Genomic DNA, 27,223 nt, shown 5'->3' with positions numbered 1-27,223 from the left:
CATGATGCACTGTAAAGGACGCAGGACTAGTTCCCCAACACTGGAGAATACTAGCTTAATCTCAAATAATAATGAGGCAGCCTACGGAGAAGAAGTCAGGTGTACTTCCCGGGAGTGGGGAGGTTTGAGGAGGGGCCTGATAGAACTACAGTACATGAAGTTGCGTGTTGAAAAGTTAGGACGGAGTTTCTCAACTGGGGTTCCACCATTTAAAATATAAGCATAGTTTTTGAACTACGAGTGACACACAGTGCTAGCACTAGCAAGGGTGGGCAGTGACTGAGCAGACCCATTAGCAATAGAAACAGAAAACCTACAGCACAATACAGGCCCTTCAGCCCACAAAGCTGTGTTGGACTCGTCCCTACCTTAGAAATTAAATAGGGTTCCCCATTGCCCTCCAGTTTTCTCAGCTCCGTGTACCTATCTAGGGGTCTCTTAAAAGAGACTCCTAGTATCTGCCTCCACCACCATCGCCGGCAGCCCATTCCACACACTCACCACTGTCTGTATAAAGAGCTTACCCCTGACATCCCCTCTGTACGATCTCGTTAGAGCTCTCTCAGACCAGTTTGGCAAATGCATGACAGGACTCTTGCTTATTTGGTTGAGTGCATTCTCAGTTTTTAATGCGAGATGGGAGATGCTGCAGATAACTTGTGAGTGCTGTATTACACAGAGGGGAGGACAGTAGGCTGATAGTGAGTGTTGTATTACACGGAGGGGAGGACGGTAGGCTGATAGTGAGTGTTGTATTACACAGAGGGGAGGACGGTAGGCTGATAGTGAGTGTTGTATTACACAGAGGGGAGGACGATAGGCTGATAGTGAGTGTTGTGTTACACGGAGGGGAGGACGGTAGGCTGATAGTGAGTGTTGTATTACACAGAGGGGAGGACGATAGGCTGATAGTGAGTGTTGTGTTACATGGAGGGGAGGACGGTAGGCTGATAGTGAGTGTTGTATTACACGGAGGGGAGGATGGTAGCCTGATAATCGGTGAGTGTTATATTACATGGAGGGGAGGATGATAGCCCGATAATTGGTGAGTGTTGTATTACACGGAGGGGAGGACAGTAGGCTGATAGTGAGTGTTGTATTACACGGAGGGGATGATGGTAGGCTGATAATCGGTGAGTGTTGTATTGCACGGAGGGGAGGACGGTAGGTTGATAATCGGTGAGTGTTATATTGCAAGAAGGGGAGGATGATAGCCCGATAATTGGTGAGTGTTGTATTTCACGGAGGGGAGGACAGTAGGCTGATAGTGAGTGTTGTATTACACGGAGGGGATGATGGTAGGCTGATAATCGGTGAGTGTTGTATTGCACGGAGGGGAGGACGGTAGGTTGATAATCGGTGAGTGTTATATTGCAAGAAGGGGAGGATGATAGCCCGATAATTGGTGAGTGTTGTATTACACGGAGGGGAGGATGGTAGGGTGATAATTGGTGAATGATGCATTGCATTGAGAAGGGACAGTAGGCTGGTGGTGATAACTGTAATGCACTGAGGGAGGACGATAGGCGGATGGTGTGTGTTGTATTACATGGAGAGGAGGACGGGAGGCTGATGAGAAGCATGTAATGCATTATCTGAGCATTGAACGGACTCCCCCAACTTGGGTTGTGATATCAGCCTCCTGAATTACCCCCAACTTCCCCTTATGTGCTACCAACTGACTTATAGGAGTAAACTAACTCTACCATTGTAGTAGAAAATGTTCATTCTAAAGAAGGAATTTTTATATGCTGCGACTCAGCAGAAATTATTACCCAGTAAAGGAAAAGTCACGTAGTTGGTGAGAAGCTAATAATGTTGGCATGTAAAATTATAGTGGGTAAAATGCTCAGACAAGATGCAGTACGAGAAATTGAGAAGGTTTCACTTTCGAACTGTATGATACATTGACATATTGATGTTACGAGATGGTGAAGATGATAAACTGAAAAACAGCAGCTTCTCTATCTACGTAAGGGATGCGGTGGATGCTGTATATTTGGACTTTCCGAAGGCCTTTAACAAGGTGCCACACATGGGGCTGCTTACCAAGTTAAGGGCCCGTGGTATTATAGTAAAGTTACTAACATGGTTGGAGCAGTAGGAGGCAGTGAGTAGGAACAAAAGAATCCTTGTCTGGTTGGCTGCCGGTGACTAGTGGAGTTCCACAGGGGTGGGGTTGGGATCACTTCTTTTTATGCTGAATATCAATGATTTAGATGATGGAATGGATGGCTTTGTTGCCAAGTTTGTAGATGATGCAAAGATTGGTGGAGAGGCAGGTAATGTTGAGGAAACAGGTAGGATACAGAAGGATTTAGACAGATTAGGATAATGGGCAAGAAAGTGGCAAATGAATTATAATGTTGGAAAATACATGATCTTGCACTTTTGTAATAGAAATAAATGAGCGGACTATTTTCTAAATGGGGAGAAAATCCAGGAATCTGAGGTGCAAAAAGACTTGGGAGTCCTGGTGCAGAACACCCTAAAGGTTAACTTGCAGGTTGAGTCGGTGGTGAGGAAGGCAAATGCCATGTTAGCATTCATTTCAAGAGGTCTAGAATCCAAGAGCAACGATGTGATGCTGAGGCTTTATAAGGTACTGGTGAGGCCTCACCTTGAGTATCGTGAATCACTTTGGGCTCCTCATCTTAGAAGAGATATGTTGGCATTGGAGAGGGTCCAGAGGAGGTTCACAAGGATGATTCCAGTAATGAAAGGATTATCATACGAGGAACATTTGGTGGCTCTGGGTCTGTACTCACTGGAATTCAGAAGGATGAGGGGGGATCTCATTGAAACCTTTCCAATGTTGAAAGGCCGAGTCAGAGTAGATGTGGAAAGGATGTTTCCCATGGTGGGAGAATCTGGGACAAGAGGGCACAGCCTCAGGATAGAGGGGCACCCTTTCGAAACAGAGATGCGGAGGAATTTCTTTAGCCAGAGGGTGGTGATTTTTTGGAATTTGTTGCTATGTGCAGCTGTGGAAGCCAGGTCATTGGGTGTATTAAAGGCAGAGATTGATAGGTTCTTGATTGGACATGGCATCAAAGATTACAGGTTGAAAGCCATGAAATGTGGTTGAGGAGGAGAAAAAGAAAGGATCAGCCATGATTGAATGGCGGAGCAGACTTGATGGGCTAGATGGTCTAATTCTGCTCCTATTGCTTACTGCCTTATGGCCTTGTCCAGGTTGATGCGTCAACAGATTTTTGATAATAAATGTCATATTGTAGCATTTGTAAGATTTGTAAATGTTGGTGAAATTCAAGAAAACTTTTTCTGTTGTGCCCCATCAAAGGTGGGCTCCGTGAGAGGTTTCACTTCTCTTGTAAAAGACCCGACGTTGCTCACAACACACTGCTTTCCTCACAGAGAGCTGCTGATGTCAAAAACTCTTGGAGCTAAAAAGAAAAAGAGTTCTGAATGATGCCACAAAACGGTAACTTTTTAAACAAAGACCAGTTCACTCGACAATGTTGAAAAAACAGTGTGAAAACCTGGACAAAGAGCACACCTATCTCCTGCTACAAACAGAAATCCAGTGGCTCAGAGGACGAGTTCCCAACAGGGTGTTTGTGCTCAACGGTGAATCACAGGAGTAATTGCAGTGTCTGCGTCCTGCGTTCGGGTCCATCCGGCCCCGTTCCTGACAGAGTTCCCAACAGGGTGTTTGTACTGAACGGTGAATCACAGGAGTAATTGCAGTGTCTGCGTCCTGCGTTCGGGTCCATCCGGCCCCGTTCCTGACAGAGTTCCCAACAGGGTGTTTGTACTGAACGGTGAATCACAGGAGTAATTGCAGTGTCTGGTCCTGTGTTTGGGTCCATCCGGCCCCGTTCCTGACAGAGTTCCCAACAGGGTGTTTGTGCTGAACGGTGAATCACGGGAGTAATTGCAGTGTCCGTGTCCTGTGTTTGTGTCCATCCGGCCCCGTTCCTGACAGAGATCCCAACAGGGTGTTTGTGCTGAACGGTGAATCACGGGAGTAATTGCAGTGTCCGTGTCCTGTGTTTGGGTCCATCCGGCCCCGTTCCTGACAGAGTTCCCAACAGGGTCTTTGTGCTGAACGGTGAATCACGGGAGTAATTGCAGTGTCCGTGTCCTGCGTCTGGGTCCATCCGGCCCCGTTCCTGACAGAGTTCCCAACAGGGTGTTTGTGCTGAACGGTGAATCACGGGAGTAATTGCAGTGTCCGTGTCCTGTGTTTGTGTCCATCCGGCCCCGTTCCTGACAGAGTTCCCAACAGGGTGTTTGTGCTGAACGGTGAATCACAGGAGTAATTGCAGTGTCCGTGTCCTGCGTTTGGGTCCATCCGGCCCCGTTCCTGACAGAGTTCCCAACAGGGTGTTTGTGCTGAACGGTGAATCACGGGAGTAATTGCAGTGTCCGTGTCCTGTGTTTGGGTCCATCCGGCCCCGTTCCTGACAGAGATCCCAACAGGGTGTTTGTGCTGAACGGTGAATCACAGGAGTAATTGCAGTGTCCGTGTCCTGCGTTCGGGTCCATCCGGCCCCGTTCCTGACAGAGTTCCCAACAGGGTGTTTGTGCTGAACGGTGAATCACGGGAGTAATTGCAGTGTCCGTGTCCTGTGTTTGGGTCCATCCGGCCCCGTTCCTGACAGAGATCCCAACAGGGTGTTTGTACTGAACGGTGAATCACGGGTGTAATTGCAGTGTCCGTGTCCTGCGTTCGGGTCCATCCGGCCCCGTTCCTGACAGAGTTCCCAACAGGGTGTTTGTGCTGAACGGTGAATCACGGGAGTAATTGCAGTGTCCGTGTCCTGCGTTTGGGTCCATCCGGCCCCGTTCCTGACAGAGTTCCCAACAGGGTGTTTGTGCTGAACGGTGAATTGCAGGAGTAATTGCAGTGCCCGTGTCCTGCGTTTGGGTCCATCCGGCCCCGTTCCTGACAGAGTTCCCAACAGGGTGTTTGTACTGAACGGTGAATCACGGGAGTAATTGCAGTGTCCGTGTCCTGCGTTCGTGTCCATCCGGCCCCGTTCCTGACAGAGTTCCCAACGGGGTGTTTGTGCTGAACGGTGAATCACGGGAGTAATTGCAGTGCCAGTGTCCTGCGTTTGGGTCCATCCGGCCCCGTTCCTGACAGAGTTCCCCACAGGGTGTTTGTGCTGAACGGTGAATCACGGGAGTAATTGCAGTGTCCGTGTCCTGTGTTTGGGTCCATCCGGCCCCATTCCTGACAGAGTTCCCAACAGGGTGTTTGTACTGAACGGTGAATCACGGGAGTAATTGCAGTGTCCGTGTCCTGCGTTTGGATCCATCCGGCCCTGTTCCTGACAGAGATCCCAACAGGGTGTTTGTGCTGAACGGTGAATCACGGGAGTAATTGCAGTGTCCGTGTCCTGCGTTCGGGTCCATCCGGCCCCGTTCCTGACAGAGTTCCCAACAGGGTGTTTGTGCTGAACGGTGAATCACGGGAGTAATTGCAGTGTCCGTGTCCTGCGTTTGGGTCCATCCGGCCCCGTTCCTGACAGAGTTCCCAACAGGGTGTTTGTGCTGAACGGTGAATCACGGGAGTAATTGCAGTGTCCGTGTCCTGCGTTTGGGTCCATCCGGCCCCGTTCCTGACAGAGTTCCCAACAGGGTGTTTGTGCTGAACGGTGAATCACGGGAGTAATTGCAGTGTCCGTGTCCTGTGTTTGGGTCCATCCGGCCCCGTTCCTGACAGAGTTCCCAACAGGGTGTTTGTGCTGAACGGTGAATCACAGGAGTAATTGCAGTGTCCGTGTCCTGTGTTTGGGTCCATCCGGCCCCGTTCCTGACAGAGTTCCCAACAGGGTGTTTGTGCTGAACGGTGAATCACGGGAGTAATTGCAGTGTCCGTGTCCTGTGTTTGGGTCCATCCGGACCCGTTCCTGACAGAGTTCCCAACAGGGTGTTTGTGCTGAACGGTGAATCACGGGAGTAATTGCAGTGTCTGCGTCCTGCGTTTGGGTCCATCCGGCCCCGTTCCTGACAGAGTTCCCAACAGGGTGTTTGTGCTGAACTGTGAATCACGGGAGTAATTGCAGTGTCCGTGTCCTGTGTTTGGGTCCATCCGGCCCCGTTCCTGACAGAGTTCCCAACAGGGTGTTTGTACTGAACGGTGAATCACAGGAGTAATTGCAGTGTCTGTGTCCTGCGTTCGGGTCCATCCGGCCCCGTTCCTGACAGAGTTCCCAACAGGGTGTTTGTGCTGAACGGTGAATCACGGGAGTAATTGCAGTGTCCGTGTCCTGTGTTTGTGTCCATCCGGCCCCGTTCCTGACAGAGATCTCCACAGGGTGTTTGTACTGAACGGTGAATCACGGGAGTAATTGCAGTGTCCGTGTCCTGCGTTTGGGTCCATCCGGCCCCGTTCCTGACAGAGTTCCCAACAGGGTGTTTGTGCTGAACGGTGAATCACGGGAGTAATTGCAGTGTCCGTGTCCTGTGTTTGGGTCCATCCGGCCCCGTTCCTGACAGAGTTCCCAACAGGGTGTTTGTGCTGAACGGTGAATCACAGGAGTAATTGCAGTGTCCGTGTCCTGTGTTTGGGTCCATCCGGCCCCGTTCCTGACAGAGTTCCCAACAGGGTGTTTGTGCTGAACGGTGAATCACGGGAGTAATTGCAGTGTCCGTGTCCTGTGTTTGGGTCCATCCGGACCCGTTCCTGACAGAGTTCCCAACAGGGTGTTTGTGCTGAACGGTGAATCACGGGAGTAATTGCAGTGTCTGCGTCCTGCGTTTGGGTCCATCCGGCCCCGTTCCTGACAGAGTTCCCAACAGGGTGTTTGTGCTGAACTGTGAATCACGGGAGTAATTGCAGTGTCCGTGTCCTGCGTTTGGGTCCATCCGGCCCCGTTCCTGACAGAGTTCCCAACAGGGTGTTTGTACTGAACGGTGAATCACGGGAGTAATTGCAGTGTCTGTGTCCTGCGTTCGGGTCCATCCGGCCCCGTTCCTGACAGAGTTCCCAACAGGGTGTTTGTGCTGAACGGTGAATCACGGGAGTAATTGCAGTGTCCGTGTCCTGTGTTTGTGTCCATCCGGCCCCGTTCCTGACAGAGATCCCCACAGGGTGTTTGTACTGAACGGTGAATCACGGGAGTAATTGCAGTGACCGTGTCCTGCGTTTGTGTCCATCCGGCCCCGTTCCTGACAGAGTTCCCAACAGGGTGTTTGTGCTGAACGGTGAATCACGGGAGTAATTGCAGTGTCCGTGTCCTGCGTTCGGGTCCATCCGGCTCCGTTCCTGACAGAGTTCCCCACAGGGTGTTTGTGCTGAACGGTGAATTGCAGGAGTAATTGCAGTGCCCGTGTCCTGCGTTCGGGTCCATCCGGCCCCGTTCCTGACAGAGTTCCCCACAGGGTGTTTGTGCTGAACGGTGAATTGCAGGAGTAATTGCAGTGCCCGTGTCCTGCGTTTGGGTCCATCCGGCCCCGTTCCTGACAGAGATCCCAACAGGGGGTTTGTACTGAACGGTGAATCACGGGAGTAATTGCAGTGTCTGGTCCTGTGTTTGGGTCCATCCGGCCCCGTTCCTGACAGAGTTCCCAACAGGGTGTTTGTACTGAACGGTGAATCACGGGAGTAATTGCAGTGTCCATGTCCTGTGTTTGGGTCCATCCGGCCCCGTTCCTGACAGAGTTCCCAACAGGGTGTTTGTACTGAACGGTGAATCACGGGTGTAATTGCAGTGTCCGTGTCCTGCGTTCGTGTCCATCCGGCCCCGTTCCTGACAGAGTTCCCCACAGGGTGTTTGTGCTGAACGGTGAATCACGGGAGTAATTGCAGTGTCCGTGTCCTGTGTTCGTGTCCATCCGGCCCCGTTCCTGACAGAGTTCCCAACAGGGTGTTTGTGCTGAACGGTGAATCACGGGAGTAATTGCAGTGTCCGTGTCCTGTGTTTGGGTCCATCCGGCCCCGTGCCTGACAGAGTTCCCAACAGGGTGTTTGTACTGAACGGTGAATCACAGGAGTAATTGCAGTGTCCGTGTCCTGTGTTTGGGTCCATCCGGCCCCGTTCCTGACAGAGTTCCCAACGGGGTGTTTGTGCTGAACGGTGAATCACAGGAGTAATTGCAGTGTCTGGTCCTGTGTTTGGGTCCATCCGGCCCCTTTCCTGACAGTGTTCCCAACAGGGTGTTTGTGCTGAACGGTGAATCACAGGAGTAATTGCAGTGTCTGCGTCCTGTGTTTGGGTCCATCCGGCCCCGTTCCTGACAGAGTTCCCAACAGGGTGTTTGTGCTGAACGGTGAATCACGGGAGTAATTGCAGTGTCCGTGTCCTGTGTTTGGGTCCATCCGGCCCCGTTCCTGACAGAGTTCCCAACAGGGTGTTTGTGCTGAACGGTGAATCACAGGAGTAATTGCAGTGTCCGTGTCCTGCGTTTGGGTCCATCCGGCCCCGTTCCTGACAGAGTTCCCAACAGGGTGTTTGTGCTGAACGGTGAATCACACGAGTAATTGCAGTGTCCGTGTCCTGTGTTTGGGTCCATCCGGCCCCGTTCCTGACAGAGTTCCCAACAGAGTGTTTGTGCTGAACGGTGAACCTCGGGAGTAATTGCAGTGCCCGTGTCCTGTGTTTGGGTCCATCCGGCCCCGTTCCTGACAGAGTTCCCAACAGGGTGTTTGTGCTGAACGGTGAATCACAGGAGTAATTGCAGTGTCCGTGTCCTGTGTTTGGGTCCATCCGGCCCGTTCCTGACAGTGTTCCCAACAGAGTGTTTGTGCTGAACGGTGAATCACGGGAGTAATTGCAGTGTCCGTGTCCTGCGTTTGGGTCCATCCGGCCCCGTTCCTGACAGTGTTCCCAACAGGGTGTTTGTGCTGAACGGTGAATCACGGGAGTAATTGCAGTGTCCGTGTCCTGTGTTTGGGTCCATCCGGCCCCATTCCTGACAGAGTTCCCAACAGGGTGTTTGTACTGAACGGTGAATCACGGGAGTAATTGCAGTGTCCGTGTCCTGCGTTCGTGTCCATCCGGCCTCGTTCCTGACAGAGTTCCCCACAGGGTGTTTGTGCTGAACGGTGAATCACGGGAGTAATTGCAGTGTCCGTGTCCTGTGTTCGTGTCCATCCGGCCCCGTTCCTGACAGAGTTCCCAACAGGGTGTTTGTGCTGAACGGTGAATCACGGGAGTAATTGCAGTGTCTGGTCCTGTGTTTGGGTCCATCCGGCCCCGTTCCTGACAGTGTTCCCAACAGGGTGTTTGTGCTGAACGGTGAATCACAGGAGTAATTGCAGTGCCCGTGTCCTGTGTTTGGGTCCATCCGGCCCCGTTCCTGACAGAGTTCCCAACAGGGTGTTTGTGCTGAACGGTGAATCACGGGAGTAATTGCAGTGTCCGTGTCCTGCGTTTGGGTCCATCCGGCCCCGTTCCTGACAGTGTTCCCAACAGGGTGTTTGTGCTGAACGGTGAATCACGGGAGTAATTGCAGTGTCCGTGTCCTGTGTTTGGGTCCATCCGGCCCCGTTCCTGACAGTGTTCCCAACGGGGTGTTTGTGCTGAACGGTGAATCACGGGAGTAATTGCAGTGTCCGTGTCCTGTGTTTGTGTCCATCCGGCCCCGTTCCTGACAGAGATCCCAACAGGGTGTTTGTGCTGAACGGTGAATCACGGGAGTAATTGCAGTGCCCGTGTCCTGTGTTTGGGTCCATCCGGCCCCGTTCCTGACAGAGTTCCCAACAGGGTGTTTGTGCTGAACGGTGAATCTCAGGAGTAATTGCAGTGTCCGTGTCCTGTGTTTGGGTCCATCCGGCCCCGTTCCTGACAGAGATCCCAACAGAGTGTTTGTGCTGAACGGTGAACCTCGGGAGTAATTGCAGTGTCCGTGTCCTGTGTTTGTGTCAATCCGGCCCCGTTCCTGACAGTGTTCCCAACAGGGTGTTTGTGCTGAACGGTGAATCACGGGAGTAATTGCAGTGTCCGTGTCCTTCGTTCGGGTCCATCCGGCCCCGTTCCTGACAGTGTTCCCAACAGGGGGTTTGTGCTGAATGGTGAATTGCAGGAGTAATTGCAGAATTGCAGGAGAAAATGGTAGGCCAGATTTTGATTTTGATAAGTACTTTGAAGATGAAGAATGGCTGCAGAAACTATCCTACTTAGCAGACATTTTTCATCACATGAGCCAGTTGAACAAGTCCCTGCAATGAGAAAAAGGTCTGATTTCAAGTGACAAGATTCCTGGATTTAAAAGGAAAGGAATGATGTTTTGTGGCATCATTTAAAAGGAAACAATTTACTGATCATGCTAATGTAGGTATAATATTTTTTATGCAGAGAAAAATTGTTATGAAAAGCTGGAATAAGAGTAAGAAATGCAGAGGTGTCTAAAACTAGAAGGCTCAAGTTTACAGTGACAATGGTTAAAAGGAGGAATGAGCGGGAATCTTCTTCTGGAGAAGGTGGTGGATGGAAGAACAGTCACAACTTGGAAAAATTAGTCAATCAGAAAAGTTGAGAAGGCCAGAGATCTAAAGGGTATGTTTTCCACATAGAGGATGATCGGGAAATGGTGCGAATTTCACATAGCGATGGCGGAGGTGGGTACCAATACAATGTTTAGCAAACATTGGGATGTGCATGTGGATATGAAAAGAATGGACAGATACAGTCCAAACACAGGCAAATAGGATTAGGCTTTACAGGGCCTTGGGTCCCGTTTGACAGTCCCTCTAGGCTCTTCTCATGGGTGGCATCAGCACACAGGGCCTCCCTCCTGCCAGTCTCCCAGTAACCAGGGTTTCCATGCACTGCATCTGCCCCTCCCCTTCAGCCAGAGTGTCTGCTTTCTTGTGTCACGTTTCCCTGGGGTGTGTGTCTTCAAGAACTGAGCCACAGATTACTGACAGTGCATCCTGAACATTGACAGAGCACGGTTCTGGGCGAGCGTTTTCACACACAGACTAGTGGGTGTATGGAACGCGACGTCAGACAGGAAGTAACCAATAGGATGGGTACGTGTCGGAAAGGTTTAGAGGGATATAAGTAAATGGGTTCTACGACCACGATTTCAAATCTCTCTTTGGCCAGTTTCAGGACTTTCTTCGGCGATTGCTCTGAATAACTACAATGCCAAGTTGGTGTCGCAGACACAAGAAGGAGGAAGTTTAACTGCTAGGCAGTTGCACTAAAGCAGTCCCTGTATGAATCTTAGATGTCATGTTTGTGGTTTAGGTAGCTGTCAGGCTTTACAGACTGTACCATATTGTCACGGTTCTTTCACCGTGGGTTTCACAGAGACCCCTGCCTCTGCAGAGAAATCCCGATGGGAAATGCTGCCTTACAAATAAAGTGACTCTGTCTGCTGGTTTAGTTTTCTGCTGTGTGAGAGAGGGGTCTGCGACTCAGGAACCTCAACATTTTGGGAAGCATGCTGGGACGGTGTGTGGATTAGGAGCCACTGAACGCTGTGGTGTGGGGGCTGGGGGGTGGGCTCGTTCCCCTCACCATGATGATGGTTACAGACATAAGAGCAGCAGTGAAGCTGGATGATGAGCCCAGACCAGAAGCATTAGGGCAGCTTTGTTACTGTGATGTGGTAGGGTGCCTGTCACAGGTAGACTGAGGCAAAGCTGAAGGCACAAGGTAGCAGAGAATTGGTCTTGAATTGTCTTCTCCTGTGTGTGGGGAGAGTCATAGCAGGTGAACAGGCTCCTTGGCCCAATCATGCACGGTAGCTAATCACAAACAGCAGAAATCCAGAGCAGCACATACAAACTGCTGCAGGAACTCAGCAGGTCAGGCAGCATCTACAGAAATGACATCATGGGTCAAGACCCTTCTTCATGACTGGAAAGGAAGGAAGAAGATGCCAGAAAGCTAGTCCCATTTGCCTGCATTTAGTCCATGTAAAACCACTTCTGTGTGCATACCTGTATAAATGTCATTATTGTACCTGCCTCAGGCACTTCATATGGACACTGGTTCCACATACCCTCCACCCTCTGCGTGAAGAGGCTTCCCTTTCAAATATACTCTTCGGATTTTGATTCACTTTCCCTGGGAAAACGACTGCATCAACTTTGTCTCTAGCCCTCTGTAACTTTCCACACTGCTATCAGTTCAACCCTCGGTCTCCCAGATTCCAATGAATAAAGCAGTAATGACAAGCCACTCCCTAAAGCGCAGACCCCCAAGTCCTGGGAACATTTCTGCATAGGATCACCATTGACACAGCCGTGGGAATGACCCCACCATGTGGTGATCTCCCAAGCGGAGCGCCACTATTTCCCCGCTGGCCCTGGGGCATGGAGAAGCTGGGGGGAGAGTTCTGGTCAAATTGCAACCACTGCTGTCTGAGTAAAAATCTTACCCCACTCATCTCTTTTAAACTCTTCCCTTTCACTTTAAAGCGATGGCCTCTTGTATTTGACATTTCTATCCTGGGAAAGAAAGTTTATCAATGCGTCCCTTTATTTTATAAACCCCTATCAGATCATTCCTCGACCCCCGGTATGCCAGAGAAAACAATCCAGGCTTGTGCAGCCTCTCCTTGTAGCTCCCACTCTCCGATCCAGGCAGCATTCTGCTACATCGCTTCTGTATCATCTCCGAAGCCAGCACTGCAGTAACTAGAACTGCACACGGTTCTCAAAATGCAGCCTAATCCGAGATTTGCAGAGTGATGGTCTACACCTATCCCAAGCAGCGGGCTTGTGCTGAGGCTGAATGTGGGTTTCTGCGTCGCGGGGCGTTAGCTGCTAACCCCACCGGTGTCCAGGTACGCATCTGCACTGCAGCTGACCCTGCCACCAATGAGAAACAGCCGTGTTCCCTCTTACCTTGCTCTGCAAGCGACACCTTCCCTCTGTACCACACTGAGCAGACACAGGCCTGTGGGAAGAAGACACGTCAGCAGTGGCTTCCACTGACACAGCTGAGGGCCTGTCCCGGAGGGCGCGCAGGGACCCGAAGGCAGCAAGGTAACACTGCCGAAGGATCAGGACGTAGCGGGGAGGTGTGGCAGAGGGAAGGGAGGAGTGGACAATGAGGAAGGAGTGTGGGAGACGCAAAGAAGAGTAGTGAGAAGACAAGTTGAAGGAGGAAGAAGAGGAGGGAGAAGGAATTGGGGCAAGGGAGGTGGAAGGAAGGGACAGTGGAAGGGTGAAAGAGGAGGAGAGGGAGGAGCAAGAAGTTTGGTAGAGGAGGGACATAAAGGGGAGGGTGAAGATGGTTGATGTGGAGGAAAGGGAGTGATGGAGAAGGGGGAAAGAGGAGGAGGAAGAAAGGAAGGGGATGAAGATGAAGACATTGTTGAATCTCCTCCTTTGTCTGCTGCAAGATAGTGTAAGGGTTAGGAGATAGACAAAACTGTCTGGGGTTCATGGCAACATAATGGTTTGGGGGGGTCATGGTAGCATAATGGTCTGGGGATAGATGGTGACAGCAATTTAGGGAGTGACGGTAACTTTATGGTTGGCGGGGTCACAGTAACATTACGGTTTTGGAGATGACGGTAACATAATGGTTTGTGGGATCATGGTACCATAACGGTGTGGGGGGGGGGGGAGCCACAATGACATAACGGAACAGGAAGGGTCGTGGCAACATAACTTCTGGGGGTGTCACAGCAGCGTAACGGTTTGGGGGGGGAGTCATGGTAACAGCACTTTGGAGTCTGCAGTCTGTTCACCCCGACCCAGCCCAGCAGAGAACGTGGAGAGAAGGGCCCTGAGAGATGAGCAGCAGATACAGAGGTTTGTAAGGATTGCACTATCATGTGTCTCCGGATTCAGGGAAATAGATTTCATTTGGAACTAAGGAGAAACTGCTCTCCCCAGAGAGCAGGGAATCGGTAGATTTGTTTACCCAGAGAGCAGGGAATCGGTAGATTTGTTTACCCAGAGAGCAGGGAATCGGTAGATTTGTTTACCCAGAGAGCAGGGAATCGGTAGATTTGTTTACCCAGAGAGCAGGGAATTGGTAGATTTGTTTACCCAGAGAGCAGGGAATTGGTAGATTTGTTTACCCAGAGAGCAGGGAATTGGTAGATTTGTTTACCCAGAGAGCAGGGAATAGGTAGATTTGTTTACCCAGAGAAGCAGTGCAGACTACCTCATGAAATATATTTAAGGGATAGTTCATTAGGTTTATAATTTACAGAAGAATTAAATGTTATGGTGAAAAGGCTGGTAGGTAGAGCTGAGCCCGCAGGACAGAGGCCCTCTCCTGCTCCCATTTCCGATGTTCAGCATAAGGTGATGGTTGGAAGGTGTGGAGAAGCGGCTGGAGGGGGTTGTTGCTGAGAGAGAATATTCCACGGGGGTGGATTAAGGAAACTCAGGGTGGGGGTAATGAGAGGTTTTCATCCTCGCCCTTCTGGATGGAGCTGTGCGACGGCCCTACCTGGGAAGAGGAAGATGAAGAAGGCACTAAATCCCCCGATGAGGCTGATGATCCTGGAGATGTCTGGAACAAAGAGGGAGGTCCCCAAGCTCAACAGGACCCAGCCGCTGGTCAGCAGTACCCTCTGTCTCCTTCTGCAAGCTGTCAGCACTGCAGGGCTACTCCAGAAGGTCACACACAGCTCCTGAACCACAGACCTGGGTGAGAGGCGGCAGCAAACAAGTCAGTCTTGCCTCCATGGCCACCGGCTGCAGGAGCTCGGCAGGAGTGTGTATGGATAGTGGGAGCGGGACACAGTGCAGGAGTGTGTATGGATAGTGGGAGAGGGACACAGTGCAGGAGTGTGTATGGACAGTGGGAGCGGGACACAGTGCAGGAGCTCGGCAGGAGTCTGTATGGACAGTGGGAGAGGGACACAGTGCAGGAGTGTGTATGGACAGTGGGAGCGGGACACAGTGCAGGAGTGTGTATGGACAGTGGGAGCGGGACACCGTGCAGGAGCTCGGCAGGAGTGTGTATGGATAGTGGGAGAGGGACACAGTGCAGGAGCTCGGCAGGAGTGTGTATGGACAGTGGGAGTGGGACACAGTGCAGGAGCTCGGCAGGAGTGTGTATGGACAGTGGGAGTGGGACACAGTGCAGGAGCTCGGCAGGAGTCTGTATGGACAGTGGGAGAGGGACACAGTGCAGGAGTGTGTATGGACAGTGGGAGCGGAACACAGTGCAGGAGCTCGGCAGGAGTGTGTATGGATAGTGTGAGCGGGACACAGTGCAGGAGTGTGTATGGACAGTGGGAGCGGGACACAGTGCAGGAGTGTGTATGGATAGTGGGAGCGGGACACAGTACAGGAGCTCGGCAGGAGTGTGTATGGATAGTGGGAGCGGGACACAGTGCAGGAGTGTGTATGGATAGTGGGAGCGGGACACAGTGCAGGAGTGTGTATGGACAGTGGGAGCGGGACACAGTACAGGAGCTCGGCAGGAGTGTGTATGGACAGTGGGAGCGGGACACAGTGCAGGAGTGTGTATGGATAGTGGGAGCAGGACACAGTGCAGGAGTGTGTATGGATAGTGGGAGCGGGACACAGTGCAGGAGCACTGCAGGAGTGTGTATGGACAGTGGGAGCGGGACACAGTGCAGGAGTGTGTATGGATAGTGGGAGCGGGATACAGTGCAGGAGTGTGTATGGATAGTGGGAGCGGGACACAGTGCAGGAGCTCGGCAGGAGTGTGTATGGATAGTGGGAGCGGGACACAGTGCAGGAGTGTGTATGGATAGTGGGAGCGGGACACAGTACAGGAGCTCGGCAGGAGTGTGTATGGACAGTGGGAGCGGGACACAGTGCAGGAGTGCGTATGGATAGTGGGAGAGGGACACAGTGCAGGAGTGTGTATGGACAGTGGGAGCGGGACACAGTGCAGCAGTGTGTATGGACAGTGGGAGAGGGACACACTGCGGGAGCTCGGCAGGAGTGTGTATGGACAGTGGGAGCGGGATACAGTGCAGGAGCTCTGCAGGAGTGTGTATGGACAGTGGGAGCGGGACACAGTGCAGGAGCTCTGCAGGAGTGTGTATGGACAGTGGGAGCGGGACACAGTGCAGGAGCTCGGCAGGAGTGTGTATGGATAGTGGGAGCGGGACACAGTGTCGGAGTGTGTATGGACAGTGGGAGCGGGACACAGTGCAGGAGCTCGGCAGGAGTGTGTATGGACAGTGGGAGTGGGACACAGTGCAGGAGTGTGTATGGACAGTGGGAGAGGGACACAGTGCGGGAGCTCGGCAGGAGTGTGTATGGACAGTGGGAGTGGGACACAGTGCAGGAGCTCGGCAGGAGTGTGTATGGACAGTGGGAGTGGGACACAGTGCAGGAGTGTGTATGGACAGTGGGAGAGGGACACAGTGCGGGAGCTCTGCAGGAGTGTGTATGGACAGTGGGAGCGGGGCACAGTGCGGGAGCTCTGCAGGAGTGTGTATGGATAGTGGGAGCGGGACACAGTACAGGAGCTCGGCAGGAGTGTGTATGGATAGTGGGAGCGGGACACAGTGCAGGAGTGTGTATGGATAGTGGGAGCGGGACACAGTACAGGAGCTCGGCAGGAGTGTGTATGGATAGTGGGAGCGGGACACAGTGCAGGAGTGTGTATGGATAGTGGGAGCGGGACACAGTGCAGGAGTGTGTATGGATAGTGGGAGTGGGACACAGTACAGGAGCTCGGCAGGAGAGTGTATGGACAGTGGGAGCGGGACACAGTGCAGGAGTGTGTATGGATAGTGGGAGCAGGACACAGTGCAGGAGTGTGTATGGATAGTGGGAGCGGGACACAGTGCAGGAGCACTGCAGGAGTGTGTATGGACAGTGGGAGCGGGACACAGTGCAGGAGTGTGTATGGATAGTGGGAGCGGGATACAGTGCAGGAGTGTGTATGGATAGTGGGAGCGGGACACAGTGCAGGAGCTCGGCAGGAGTGTGTATGGATAGTGGGAGCGGGACACAGTGCAGGAGTGTGTATGGATAGTGGGAGCGGGACACAGTACAGGAGCTCGGCAGGAGTGTGTATGGACAGTGGGAGCGGGACACAGTGCAGGAGTGCGTATGGATAGTGGGAGAGGGACACAGTGCAGGAGTGTGTATGGACAGTGGGAGCGGGACACAGTGCAGCAGTGTGTATGGACAGTGGGAGAGGGACACACTGCGGGAGCTCGGCAGGAGTGTGTATGGACAGTGGGAGCGGGACACAGTGCAGGAGCTCGGCAGGAGTGTGTATGGACAGTGGGAGCGGGACACAGTGCAGGAGCTCGGCAGGAGTGTGTATGGACAGTGGGAGCGGGACACAGTGCAGGAGCTCGGCAGGAGTGTGTATGGATAGTGGGAGCGGGACACAGTGCAGGAGCTCGGCAGGAGTGTGTATGGATAGTGGGAGCGGGACACAGTGTCGGAGTGTGTATGGACAGTGGGAGCGGGACACAGTGCAGGAGCTCGGCAGGAGTGTGTATGGACAGTGGGAGCGGGACACAGCGCGGGAGCTCGGCAGGAGTGTGTATGGATAGTGGGAGTGGGACACAGTGCAGGAGTGTGTATGGACAGTGGGAGAGGGACACAGTGCGGGAGCTCGGCAGGAGTGTGTATGGACAGTGGGAGTGGGACACAGTGCAGGAGCTCGGCAGGAGTGTGTATGGACAGTGGGAGTGGGACACAGTGCAGGAGTGTGTATGGACAGTGGGAGAGGGACACAGTGCGGGAGCTCTGCAGGAGTGTGTATGGACAGTGGGAGTGGGACACAGTGCGGGAGCTCTGCAGGAGTGTGTATGGATAGTGGGAGCGGGACACAGTGCAGGAGCTCGGCAGGAGTGTGTATGGACAGTGGGAGAGGGACACAGTGCAGGAGCTCGGCAGGAGTGTGTACGGATAGTGGGAGTGGGACACAGTGCGGGAGCTCTGCAGGAGTGTGTATGGATAGTGGGAGCTGGACACAGTGCGGGAGCTCGGCAGGAGTGTGTATGGACAGTGGGAGCGGGACACAGTGCGGGAGCTCGGCAGGAGTGTGTATGGATAGTGGGAGCGGGACACAGTGCGGGAGCTCTGCAGGAGTGTGTATGGATAGTGGGAGCTGGACACAGTGCGGGAGCTCGGCAGGAGTGTGTATGGACAGTGGGAGCGGGACACAGTGCGGGAGCTCGGCAGGAGTGTGTATGGATAGTGGGAGCGGGACACAGTGCGGGAGCTCGGCAGGAGTGTGTATGGATAGTGGGAGTGGGACACAGTGCGGGAGCTCTGCAGGAGTGTGTATGGACAGTGGGAGCGGGACACAGTGCAGGAGCTCGGCAGGAGTGTGTATGGATAGTGGGAGAGGGACAAAGTGCAGGAGCTCGGCAGGAGTGTGTATGGATAGTGGGAGAGGGACACAGTGCAGGAGCTCGGCAGGAGTGTGTATGGATAGTGGGAGAGGGACACAGTGCAGGAGCTCGGCAGGAGTGTGTATGGATAGTGGGAGTGGGACACAGTGCAGGAGCTCGGCAGGAGTGTGTATGGATAGTGGGAGCGGGACACTGTGCAGGAGCTCAGCAGGAGTGTGTATGGACAGTGGGAGCGGGACACAGTGCAGGAGTGTGTATGGACAGTGGGAGCGGGACACAGTGCAGGAGCTCGGCAGGAGTGTGTATGGATAGTGGGAGCGGGACACAGTGCAGGAGCTCGGCAGGAGTGTGTATGGATAGTGGGAGCGGGACACAGTGCAGGAGCTCTGCAGGAGTGTGTATGGACAGTGGGAGAGGGACACAGTGCAGGAGCTCGGCAGGAGTGTGTATGGACAGTGGGAGCGGGACACAGTGCGGGAGTGTGTATGGACAGTGGGAGTGGGACACATTGCAGGAGCTCGGCAGGTGGGTGTATGGATAGTGGGAGCGGGACACAGTGCGGGAGTGTGTATGGACAGTGGGAGTGGGACACATTGCAGGAGCTCGGCAGGAGTGTGTATGGACAGTGGGAGAGGGACACAGTGCAGGAGCTCGGCAGGAGTGTGTATGGATAGTGGGAGCGGGACACAGTGCAGGAGTGTGTATGGACAGTGGGAGTGGGACACAGTGCAGGAGCTCGGCAGGAGTGTGTATGGATAGTGGGAGCGGGACACAGTGCAGGAGCTCGGCAGGAGTGTGTATGGACAGTGGGAGTGGGACACAGTGCAGGAGTGTGTATGGATAGTGGGAGCGAGACACAGTGCGGGAGCTCGGCAGGAGTGTGTATGGACAGTGGGAGTGGGACACAGTGCAGGAGCTCGGCAGGAGTGTGTATGGATAGTGGGAGCGGGACACAGTGCAGGAGTGTGTATGGATAGTGGGAGCGGGACACAGTGCAGGAGTGTGTATGGACAGTGGGAGCGGGACACAGTGCGGGAGCTCGGCAGGTGTGTGTATGGACAGTGGGAGCGGGACACAGTGCAGGAGCTCGGCAGGAGTGTGTATGGATAGTGGGAGCGGGACACTGTGCAGGAGCTCAGCAGGAGTGTGTATGGACAGTGGGAGCGGGACACAGTGCAGGAGTGTGTATGGACAGTGGGAGAGGGACACAGTGCAGGAGCTCGGCAGGAGTGTGTATGGATAGTGGGAGCGGGACACAGTGCGGGAGCTCGGCAGGAGTGTGTATGGACAGTGGGAGCGGGACACAGTGCAGGAGCTCGGCAGGAGTGTGTATGGACAGTGGGAGAGGGACACAGTGCAGGAGCTCTGCAGGAGTGTGTATGGATAGTGGGAGTGGGACACAGTGCAGGAGCTCTGCAGGAGTGTGTATGGATAGTGGGAGTGGGACACAGTGCGGGAGCTCTGCAGGAGTGTGTATGGACAGTGGGAGTGGGACACAGTGCGGGAGCTCTGCAGGAGTGTGTATGGACAGTGGGAGTGGGACACAGTGCGGGAGCTCTGCAGGAGTGTGTATGGACAGTGGGAGCGGGACACAGTGCAGGAGCTCGGCAGGAGTGTGTATGGATAGTGGGAGCGGGACACAGTGCAGGAGCTCGGCAGGAGTGTGTATGGACAGTGGGAGAGGGACACAGTGCGGGAGCTCGGCAGGAGTGTGTATGGACAGTGGGAGTGGGACACAGTGCGGGAGCTCTGCAGGAGTGTGTATGGACAGTGGGAGCGGGACACAGTGCAGGAGCTCGGCAGGAGTGTGTATGGATAGTGGGAGAGGGACACAGTGCAGGAGCTCGGCAGGAGTGTGTATGGACAGTGGGAGAGGGACACAGTGCGGGAGCTCGGCAGGAGTGTGTATGGACAGTGGGAGTGGGACACAGTGCGGGAGCTCTGCAGGAGTGTGTATGGATAGTGGGAGCGGGACACAGTGCAGGAGCTCGGCAGGAGTGTGTATGGATAGTGGGAGAGGGACACAGTGCAGGAGTGTGTATGGACAGTGGGAGTGGGACACAGTGCGGGAGTGTGTATGGACAGTGGGAGAGGGACACAGTGCAGGAGCTCGGCAGGAGTGTGTATGGATAGTGGGAGTGGGACACAGTGCGGGAGCTCGGCAGGAGTGTGTATGGATAGTGGGAGCGGGACACAGTGCAGGAGCTCGGCAGGAGTGTGTATGGACAGTGGGAGTGGGACACAGTGCAAGAGTGTGTATGGACAGTGGGAGAGGGACACAGTGCGGGAGCTCGGCAGGAGTGTGTATGGACAGTGGGAGTGGGACACAGTGCGGGAGTGTGTATGGACAGTGGGAGAGGGACACAGTGCAGGAGCTCGGCAGGAGTGTGTACGGATAGTGGGAGTGGGACACAGTGCGGGAGCTCTGCAGGAGTGTGTATGGATAGTGGGAGCTGGACACAGTGCGGGAGCTCGGCAGGAGTGTGTATGGACAGTGGGAGCGGGACACAGTGCAGGAGCTCGGCAGAAGTGTGTATGGATAGTGGGAGAGGGACACAGTGCAGGAGCTCGGCAGGAGTGTGTATGGATAGTGGGAGAGGGACACAGTGCAGGAGCTCGGCAGGAGTGTGTATGGATAGTGGGAGAGGGACACAGTGCAGGAGTGTGTATGGACAGTGGGAGTGGGACACAGTGCGGGAGCTCGGCAGGAGTGTGTATGGATAGTGGGAGCGGGACACAGTGCAGGAGCTCGGCAGGAGTGTGTATGGATAGTGGGAGAGGGACACAGTGCAGGAGCTCGGCAGGAGTGTGTATGGATAGTGGGAGAGGGACACAGTGCAGGAGTGTGTATGGACAGTGGGAGTGGGACACAGTGCGGGAGCTCGGCAGGAGTGTGTATGGATAGTGGGAGCGGGACACAGTGCAGGAGCTCAGCAGGAGTGTGTACGGATAGTGGGAGCGGGATACTGTGCAGGAGCTCAGCAGGAGTGTGTATGGACAGTGGGAGCGTGACACAGTGCAGGAGTGTGTATGGATAGTGGGAGCGGGACACAGTGCAGGAGCTCGGCAGGAGTGTGTATGGATAGTGGGAGAGGGACACAGTGCAGGAGCTCGGCAGGAGTGTGTATGGACAGTGGGAGCGGGACACAGTGCAGGAGCTCGGCAGGAGTGTGTATGGATAGTGGGAGAGGGACACAGTGCAGGAGCTCGGCAGGAGTGTGTATGGACAGTGGGAGCGGGACACAGTGCAGGAGTGTGTATGGACAGTGGGAGCGGGACACAGTGCAGGAGTGTGTATGGACAGTGGGAGCGGGACACAGTGTGGGAGCTCGGCAGGAGTGTGTATGGATAGTGGGAGCGGGACACAGTGCAGGAGCTCGGCAGGAGTGTGTATGGATAGTGGGAGAGGGACACAGTGCAGGAGCTCGGCAGGAGTGTGTATGGATAGTGGGAGAGGGACACAGTGCAGGAGCTCGGCAGGAGTGTGTATGGATAGTGGGAGCGGGACACAGTGCAGGAGCTCGGCAGGAGTGTGTATGGATAGTGGGAGCGGGACACAGTGCAGGAGTGTGTATGGACAGTGGGAGAGGGACACAGTGCAGGAGCTCGGCAGGAGTGTGTATGGACAGTGGGAGCGGGACACAGTGCAGGAGTGTGTATGGACAGTGGGAGTGGGACACAGTGCAGGAGTGTGTATGGACAGTGGGAGTGGGACACAGTGCAGGAGCTCGGCAGGTGTGTGTATGGACAGTGGGAGTGGGACACAGTGCAGGAGCTCGGCAGGTGTGCGTATGGACAGTGGGAGCGGGACACAGTGGAGGAGCTCGGCAGGAGTTTGTATGGATAGTGGGAGCGGGACACAGTGCAGGAGCTCGGCAGGAGTGTGTATGGACAGTGGGAGCGGGACACAGTGCAGGAGTGTGTATGGATAGTGGGAGCGGGACACAGTGCAGGAGCTCGGCAGGAGTGTGTATGGACAGTGGGAGTGGGACACAGTGCAGGAGCTCGGCAGGTGTGTGTGTGGACAGTGGGAGCGGGACACAGTGCAGGAGTGTGTATGGACAGTGGGAGCGGGACACAGTGCAGGAGCTCGGCAGGAGTGTGTATGGATAGTGGGAGCGGGACACAGTGCAGGAGCTCGGCAGGAGTGTGTATGGACAGTGGGAGCGGGACACAGTGCCGGAGCTCGGCAGGAGTGTGTATGGATAGTGGGAGCGGGACACAGTACGGGAGCTCAGCAGGAGTGTGTATGGACAGTGTGAGCGGGACACAGTGCAGGAGTGTGTATGGATAGTGGGAGCGGGACACAGTGCGGGAGCTCGGCAGGAGTGTGTATGGACAGTGGGAGCGGGACACAGTGCAGGAGCTCGGCAGGAGTGTGTATGGATAGTGGGAGCGGGACACAGTGCAGGAGCTCGGCAGGAGTGTGTATGGATAGTGGGAGAGGGACACAGTGCAGGAGCTCGTCAGGAGTGTGTATGGACAGTGGGAGCGGGACACAGTGCAGGAGCTCGGCAGAAGTGTGTATGGATAGTGGGAGAGGGACACAGTGCAGGAGTGTGTATGGACAGTGGGAGTGGGACACAGTGCGGGAGTGTGTATGGACAGTGGGAGAGGGACACAGTGCAGGAGCTCGGCAGGAGTGTGTATGGACAGTCGGAGCGGGACACAGTGCAGGAGCTCGGCAGAAGTGTGTATGGATAGTGGGAGAGGGACAGTGCAGGAGCTCGGCAGGAGTGTGTATGGATAGTGGGAGAGGTACACAGTGCAGGAGCTCGGCAGGAGTGTGTATGGATAGTGGGAGCGGGACACTGTGCAGGAGCTCAGCAGGAGTGTGTATGGACAGTGGGAGCGGGACACAGTGCAGGAGCTCGGCAGGAGTGTGTATGGACAGTGGGAGCGGGACACAGTGCAGGAGTGTGTATGGACAGTGGGAGCGGGACACAGTGCAGGAGTGTGTATGGATAGTGGGAGCGGGACACAGTGCAGGAGCTCGGCAGGAGTGTGTATGGACAGTGGGAGCGGGACACAGTGCAGGAGCTCGGCAGGAGTGTGTATGGATAGTGGGAGCGGGACACAGTGCAGGAGCTCGGCAGGAGTGTGTATGGACAGTGGGAGCGGGACACAGTGCAGGAGTGTGTATGGACAGTGGGAGCGGGACACAGTGCAGGAGTGTGTATGGACAGTGGGAGCGGGACACAGTGCAGGAGTGTGTATAGATAGTGGGAGCGGGACACAGTGCGGGAGCTCGGCAGGAGTGTGTATGGACAGTGGGAGCGGGACACAGTGCAGGAGCTCGGCAGGAGTGTGTATGGATAGTGGGAGCGGGACACAGTGCAGGAGCTCGGCAGGAGTGTGTATGGATAGTGGGAGAGGGACACAGTGCAGGAGCTCGGCAGGAGTGTGTATGGATAGTGGGAGCGGGACACAGTGCGGGAGTGTGTATGGATAGTGGGAGCGGGACACAGTGCGGGAGCTCGGCAGGAGTGTGTATGGACAGTGGGAGCGGGACACTGTGCAGGAGTGTGTATGGATAGTGGGAGCGGGACACAGTGCGGGAGATCGGCAGGAGTGTGTATGGACAGTGGGAGCGGGACACAGTGCAGGAGCTGGGCAGGAGTGTGTATGGACAGTGGGAGAGGGACACAGTGCAGGAGCTCGGCAGGAGTGTGTACAGATAGTGGGAGTGGGACACAGTGCGGGAGCTCTGCAGGAGTGTGTATGGATAGTGGGAGCTGGACACAGTGCGGGAGCTCGGCAGGAGTGTGTATGGACAGTGGGAGCGGGACACAGTGCGGGAGCTCGGCAGGAGTGTGTATGGATAGTGGGAGCGGGACACAGTGCGGGAGCTCTGCAGGAGTGTGTATGGATAGTGGGAGTGGGACACAGTACGGGAGCTCTGCAGGAGTGTGTATGGACAGTGGGAGCGGGACACAGTGCAGGAGCTCGGCAGGAGTGTGAATGGATAGTGGGAGAGGGACACAGTGCAGGAGCTCGGCAGGAGTGTGTATGGATAGTGGGAGAGGGACACAGTGCAGGAGCTCGGCAGGAGTGTGTATGGATAGTGGGAGCGGGACACAGTGCGGGAGCTCGGCAGGAGTGTGTATGGACAGTGGGAGCGGGACACAGTGCAGGAGCTCGGCAGGAGTGTGTATGGATAGTGGGAGCGGGACACAGTGCAGGAGCTCGGCAGGAGTGTGTATGGATAGTGGGAGAGGGACACAGTGCAGGAGCTCGGCAGGAGTGTGTATGGACAGTGGGAGCGGGACACAGTGCAGGAGTGTGTATGGACAGTGGGAGCGGGACACAGTGCAGGAGTGTGTATGGACAGTGGGAGCGGGACACAGTGTGGGAGCTCGGCAGGAGTGTGTATGGATAGTGGGAGCGGGACACAGTGCAGGAGCTCGGCAGGAGTGTGTATGGATAGTGGGAGAGGGACACAGTGCAGGAGCTCGGCAGGAGTGTGTATGGATAGTGGGAGCGGGACACAGTGCAGGAGCTCGGCAGGAGTGTGTATGGACAGTGGGAGCGGGACACAGTGCAGGAGTGTGTATGGATAGTGGGAGCGGGACACAGTGCAGGAGCTCGGCAGGAGTGTGTATGGATAGTGGGAGCGGGACACAGTGCAGGAGTGTGTATGGACAGTGGGAGAGGGACACATTGCAGGAGCTCGGCAGGAGTGTGTATGGACAGTGGGAGCGGGACACAGTGCAGGAGTGTGTATGGACAGTGGGAGTGGGACACAGTGCAGGAGCTCGGTAGGAGTGTGTATGGATAGTGGGAGCGGGACACAGTGCAGGAGCTCGGCAGGAGTGTGTATGGACAGTGGGAGCGGGACACAGTGCAGGAGTGTGTATGGATAGTGGGAGTGGGACACAGTGCAGGAGCTCGGCAGGTGTGTGTGTGGACAGTGGGAGCGGGACACAGTGCAGGAGTGTGTATGGACAGTGGGAGCGGGACACAGTGCCGGAGCTCGGCAGGAGTGTGTATGGACAGTGGGAGTGGGACACAGTGCAGGAGCTCGGCAGGTGTGAGTATGGACAGTGGGAGCGGGACACAGTGCCGGAGTGTGTATGGACAGTGGGAGCGGGACACAGTGCCGGAGTGTGTATGGACAGTGGGAGCGGGACACAGTGCAGGAGTGTGTATGGACAGTGGGAGTGGGACACAGTGCAGGAGCTCGGCAGGTGTGTGTATGGACAGTGGGAGTGGGACACAGTGCAGGAGCTCGGCAGGTGTGTGTATGGATAGTGGGAGCGGGACACAGTGCAGGAGCTCGGCAGGAGTGTGTATGGATAGTGGGAGCGGGACACAGTGCAGGAGCTCGGCAGGAGTGTGTATGGACAGTGGGAGCGGGACACAGTGCAGGAGTGTGTATGGATAGTGGGAGTGGGACACAGTGCAGGAGCTCGGCAGGTGTGTGTGTGGACAGTGGGAGCGGGACACAGTGCAGGAGCTCGGCAGGAGTGTGTATGGACAGTCGGAGCGGGACACAGTGCAGGAGCTCGGCAGGAGTTTGTATGGATAGTGGGAGCGGGACACAGTGCAGGAGCTCGGCAGGAGTGTGTATGGACAGTGGGAGCGGGACACAGTGCAGGAGTGTGTATGGATAGTGGGAGTGGGACACAGTGCAGGAGCTCGGCAGGTGTGTGTGTGGACAGTGGGAGCGGGACACAGTGCAGGAGTGTGTATGGACAGTGGGAGCGGGACACAGTGCAGGAGCTCGGCAGGAGTGTGTATGGATAGTGGGAGCGGGACACAGTGCAGGAGCTCGGCAGGAGTGTGTATGGACAGTGGGAGCGGGACACAGTGCCGGAGCTCGGCAGGAGTGTGTATGGACAGTGGGAGAGGGACACAGTACGGGAGCTCAGCAGGAGTGTGTATGGACAGTGGGAGCGGGACACAGTGCAGGAGTGTGTATGGATAGTGGGAGCGGGACACAGTGCGGGAGCTCGGCAGGAGTGTGTATGGATAGTGGGAGCGGGACACAGTGCAGGAGCTCGGCAGGAGTGTGTATGGATAGTGGGAGAGGGACACAGTGCAGGAGCTCGTCAGGAGTGTGTATGGACAGTGGGAGCGGGACACAGTGCGGGAGTGTGTATGGACAGTGGGAGAGGGACACAGTGCAGGAGCTCGGCAGGAGTGTGTATGGACAGTCGGAGCGGGACACAGTGCAGGAGCTCGGCAGAAGTGTGTATGGATAGTGGGAGAGGGACAGTGCAGGAGCTCGGCAGGAGTGTGTATGGATAGTGGGAGAGGGACACAGTGCGGGAGCTCGGCAGGAGTGTGTATGGATAGTGGGAGAGGGACACAGTGCGGGAGCTCGGCAGGAGTGTGTATGGACAGTGGGAGAGGGACACAGTGCGGGAGCTCGGCAGGAGTGTGTATGGATAGTGGGAGCGGGACACAGTACAGGAGCTCGGCAGGAGTGTGTATGGACAGTGGGAGAGGGACACAGTGCGGGAGCTCGGCAGGAGTGTGTATGGATAGTGGGAGCGGGACACAGTGCAGGAGCTCGGCAGGAGTGTGTATGGATAGTGGGAGCGGGACACTGTGCAGGAGCTCAGCAGGAGTGTGTATGGACAGTGGGAGCGGGACACAGTGCAGGAGCTCGGCAGGAGTGTGTATGGACAGTGGGAGCGGGACACAGTGCAGGAGTGTGTATGGACAGTGGGAGCGGGACACAGTGCAGGAGTGTGTATGGACAGTGGGAGCGGGACACAGTGCGGGAGCTCGGCAGGAGTGTGTATGGACAGTGGGAGCGGGACACAGTGCAGGAGCTCGGCAGGAGTGTGTATGGATAGTGGGAGCGGGACACAGTGCAGGAGCTCGGCAGGAGTGTGTATGGACAGTGGGAGCGGGACACAGTGCAGGAGTGTGTATGGACAGTGGGAGCGGGACACAGTGCAGGAGTGTGTATAGATAGTGGGAGCGGGACACAGTGCGGGAGCTCGGCAGGAGTGTGTATGGACAGTGGGAGCGGGACACAGTGCAGGAGCTCGGCAGGAGTGTGTATGGATAGTGGGAG

General features: G+C 55.1%; 1 protein-coding gene across 1 annotated transcript in view; it reads right to left on the bottom strand.

Moving 5' to 3' along the window:
* slc38a8a (solute carrier family 38 member 8a) overlaps positions 1 to 27,223 on the bottom strand; it is a 104,774-nt gene that overhangs the window by 5,314 nt on the left and 72,237 nt on the right. The window contains exons 8-9 of the mRNA XM_059993406.1: positions 14,340 to 14,536; positions 12,776 to 12,827 (exon numbers count right to left, since the gene is read on the bottom strand). Of these exons, the coding sequence (XP_059849389.1) occupies positions 12,776 to 12,827; positions 14,340 to 14,536 (249 nt within the window). The remainder of the gene's footprint in view (positions 1 to 12,775; positions 12,828 to 14,339; positions 14,537 to 27,223) is intronic.

The sequence above is a fragment of the Hypanus sabinus genome, chromosome 17 (assembly GCF_030144855.1).
Source record: "Hypanus sabinus isolate sHypSab1 chromosome 17, sHypSab1.hap1, whole genome shotgun sequence".
NCBI lineage: Eukaryota > Metazoa > Chordata > Chondrichthyes > Myliobatiformes > Dasyatidae > Hypanus > Hypanus sabinus.
This window is presented reverse-complemented; position numbering and strand designations above follow the sequence as displayed.